The 4081-nt window shown below is 33.7% G+C and overlaps 1 protein-coding gene across 2 annotated transcripts in view; it reads left to right on the top strand.

Annotated features, from left to right (window-relative positions):
• The window catches only part of NUCB2 (nucleobindin 2), a 41248-nt gene extending 37178 nt beyond the window's left edge, over nt 1–4070 (top strand). The window contains exons 12-14 of one of the 2 annotated variants that reach the window (XM_023522152.1): nt 3030–3200; nt 3479–3560; nt 3942–4070. In XM_023522152.1, the coding sequence (XP_023377920.1) occupies nt 3030–3200; nt 3479–3560; nt 3942–3949 (261 nt within the window). In that variant the 3' untranslated portion in view covers nt 3950–4070. Of the gene's footprint in view, nt 1–3029; nt 3201–3478; nt 3569–3941 lie in introns of those variants that run through there. The other variant, XM_011378207.2, reaches the window with a different exon arrangement.
• Nucleotides 4071–4081: the final 11 nt, after the last annotated feature.

Here is a 4081-nt window from a genome sequence, read left to right as displayed (position 1 = left end):
TTTTTTTTTTTTTGTCATTTTGTTCTAGGTGAGCTGACCCCTTTTAATATTTCCTGTAATGCAGGCCTCATAGAAGAGAATCCTCCTCAATTTTTTTATGTTTGGAAAGGTCTTTATTTCTCCTTCATATCTAAAGGAGAGCTTAGCTGGATACATTATTCTTGGCTGGTTTAGTAGTTTGAATATTTGATTCCATTCCTTTCTGGCTTGTATGGTTTGTGCTGAGAAGTCCGATGATAATCTAAAGGGTTTTCCTTTACAGGTTACCTTCTTTTCTCTGGCTGCCCTGAGAATTCTGTCTTTTTCATTGATTTTTGATAATTTTAATAGGATGTGTCTTGGTGAAGGCTTTTTTGGGTTGAGATAATTGCATGTTCTGTTGACTTCTTGAATTCCAAGCTCCAGCTCATTCCTCAGATTTGGGAAATTCTCATCAACTATTTGTCTGAAAATGCTTTCTAATCCCTGCTCCTTTTCCTTCCCTTCAAGAATGCCAAATATTCTTATATTTTCCCTCCTGATGGTATATCAGCTAGTGCTCGTATTTCTCTTTCATTATTTTTTATTCTTCGCTTTCTCTTGTCTTCCTTCTGATTTAGTTCTAGATTTCTGTCTTTGATATCACTGATCCTTTCCTCCATTTGGTCAACTCTATTTCTCAAGCTTGCTATTTTATTTTTCAACTTTTGCAGTACATTCTTTATTTCCAGAAGTTAAAGAACTCATTCTGCTCATGTAGTTGTTTTTTAATTCCTGAAATTGTTGATATGATTTGTTTTGGATATCATTGAGTTTTTTCAAAAGTACCATCCTGAATTCTCTGTCATTTAAGTCACATAATTCTATTTTTGTAAGCTTATTTTTTGGAGATTTTTCTCTTTCTTTCTGAGATGCCTCATCTCCTCTTTTGTTCATGGTGTTTAATGGACTATTTTTTTGCCTAGGCATTAATGGAAGTATATTCTGCTATTTTTCCCAGAAAGAAGATTTATTACATAAAGATCTCTCTAGCCCGTTACAAAGAAGGTGTTTTTCTTTTAGTTTCCAGTACATGGCGTTTAAGCCTCTTGGATCCCTGCTTTATGTAAAGCCTTAATAATGCCTTATTTTTTTTCTTATAGATATTTAATCACACTCGCTCCCCTCAGTCTCAGTCCCTGTCAGTGTTAGCGACAGTTTCAGTAGCGTTTGCTCAGATTCCTCTCGGGCTCCGCAGTGTTTGGTCTCAGAGGATATGAGGGGAGGGGCGCTCTGGGTTGTGGGGTGCGGGCTGTGGCTCAGCCTTGGTTTTGCAACTGTGGCAGGTAGAAATCAACTGTTGTTTCTCTGCCGTCCCCGCTTCTCTGCTTTCTGCCTTGATGACCAGGACCTGCCACTGGCTGCATGGAACTCACAGCACTTCCAGGCAGGGCTGTTCAGTGAAGTTGCCGCACCTTCTCCCCTCCCCATCCTCCTACAGGGAGCTCCGGCAGCTGCGAGAGGAAGCTTCTTTGTTTCTCCCAGTCCACCACCCAACACCTGGGGTTCTGACCTGTGGTAGCTCTTATGCGCAGATCTCACGCTCAGACGTGTTGGTGTATAGTTTGGGTGTTTTATGTTGAGTTTTAGATGTTCAGCTTATTGTTGTTTCAAGGCGAGAGACCTGGAGACATCTCTCACTCCACCATGTTTCTAAGTGATTTTCTAATCTTCATTCCTTCTACATTTATTAGTTGCCTTTCTATTGTAAGAAAAAGTTATCCCTTCCCTCTTCTCTGTTTATATCAGTGTAGACTCATGGCTTCTTACTTTATTCAATAAGCTTAAATCCTTATTATATTTTATGTTGATGCTCAAAGTGTCCCAGATTTGGCTAGTGGGAGTTTCACAAACTGGCTTACGTGGACTTCTGGCATGTCTATATCATTCTTTGATGACTTTCTTACCTTTTAGCATAACAGATATTTAAGGCTCATCTTGTTCTTTCTCTTGCCCACCTCTGAAATCAGCAATTTTTCTGAGGAGCACTGTTTTTTTTGTTGTTGTTTGTTTTTTATTTGTTTGTTTGTTTTAATGAGATTGATATTACTGACCAGGATCTGGCTATTGGATGTGTTCCTTTTTACTGGAGTGTCATTACTTCTTCTAGGCCTTGTCAGATAACAGAGCTGAGGAATTAAAAAAAATTTTTTTTATATTTTTTATTTATATTATGTATATGTTCATATGTAACACATACTTACACATACACATATATACACACACACATTTTTATATAGTTAATTATCAATATATATTAAAACTCATGAGTTCACACTATCTCCTTAAATTTCAATCCAACACTTTCAATTCTAATGCAATATTTTATCTTTTCCTCTTCCTATATTTCATAGAAAACCTGGGTCCCATTTTCCACAATAACATTCCACTTATTTGCTCAGTCCTAGGATGTACAAAGAGTTTCAGAATTGCTAGTACATGCCTTTGTAAAACAGGAGTTTAATATTTGTTCAGATTTTTTGTTTGTTTGTTTTAAACCTCAGGGCATATAGTTCAAATTCTGTGCTCAAAAGTTTTCTGGGTTAGTCCTTTTTTTTTCCCTCCCCCTCTGTCAGTTGTTTTATTCACTTAAAATAAAACTATTGTTTATTTGCTTCTGTTTGTATTCAGTTTGGGTACTTTTTCTGTCCTCGTGGATTTTATTTCCTTTTTTTTTTTGAGTATTTGAAACACTATCCAAAAATCAAATCTGTATAAAAAAGGTGTATTCAGAGGAATGTGATTTCCTTTTCCTCATTCCCTTTGTCTTTTCTACCCAGTTCTCTCCCTTGTTCTGTAAACAATCTCATTAATCTCTAGGTTTTTGTTCTTGTTTTCCTTTTTGCTTAAATAGGTACATAAATATATATTTTCTTATTTCACCTTCTTTCTTACCCAAAAGGTGTAATATCATATTCTATTGTATTTTGCTAATCATAGAATTTTAAAGCTGAATCAGACCTTATTGTTGTATTTCTAAGATTATTCTTTCTTCATTTTTTTTCTTTTAGACATTGGATCAGCAACAGTTCTTCACAGAGGAAGAACTGAAAGAATATGAGAATCTTATCTCTTTACAAGAAAACGAACTTAAGAAAAAGGCAGATGAGCTTCAGAAACAAAAAGAAGAACTGCAGCGTCAGCATGACCAACTTGAAGCTCAGAAGCTGGAATATCATCAGGTAGTATTTTGTAAAAGGGTTGTGGCATTAAAAAGGATTTTAGGTGCTATGCTAAAAGCCTATGTTTTGTAATGTATATTTCAATGTACTATTAGCTATAGTATTTTAAATTTTGGCATTTTTAAAACTGCATTGTTGCATATTAATCTAAATTTTAGAATTTGAATATCTCATTTGGAGAGCAATTTTCATATAGTTTGTTGTGATTTGTCAAAGGTCACATATGTCAGAAAATCAAATAATACTTTCTTTCAAAACATTCTTTTTCTATTCACTAGGTTATACAGCAGATGGAACAAAAAAAATTACAACAAGAAATTTCTCCATCAGGGCCTGGTGGAGAATCAAAGTTACAGCCACGTATGTAATTTTGTTTGCTTATTTGTTTAAGGAAATTAAAAAAAGAATAAATTGAAATTTATATTTATTACAAATATAATTCAAGTTATTAATATCTATGTTTTTTCAATATATTTGTAGAAATAGAGCACCCTGTATTACAGAAAAATGAAAAGGCCTCTAAAATTTTCAAAAGCTCTATAATTTGATAGCCTTATGTATAATGAAATAATCTATATATTATTTGTAATTCTTTCTAATCAACTATTGATATTATTAGAGAATATGTTTTTTAAATTGTTATCTATGATTGACTAAACATATTTCAAAAATATTATATAAGAAGATTCAGAATACAGAAAGATACCTTTAAAATGAGGTTTTTTTTTTTTTCCTGAACAGTCATTTAAAGTCTGAAGTCCACCAGAACTTGGAAGAAAACTATAAAATAAACATCCGTGTCATATTTTTACCTCCCTTCCTTTTTCTCTTCTCAATAAATATTTTAAAGCATATACGGAATAAAGGAAGATACTTTTTAA

The sequence above is a fragment of the Pteropus vampyrus genome, unplaced genomic scaffold, assembly GCF_000151845.1.
Source record: "Pteropus vampyrus isolate Shadow unplaced genomic scaffold, Pvam_2.0 Scaffold334, whole genome shotgun sequence".
NCBI classification, from domain to species: domain Eukaryota; kingdom Metazoa; phylum Chordata; class Mammalia; order Chiroptera; family Pteropodidae; genus Pteropus; species Pteropus vampyrus.
This window is presented reverse-complemented; position numbering and strand designations above follow the sequence as displayed.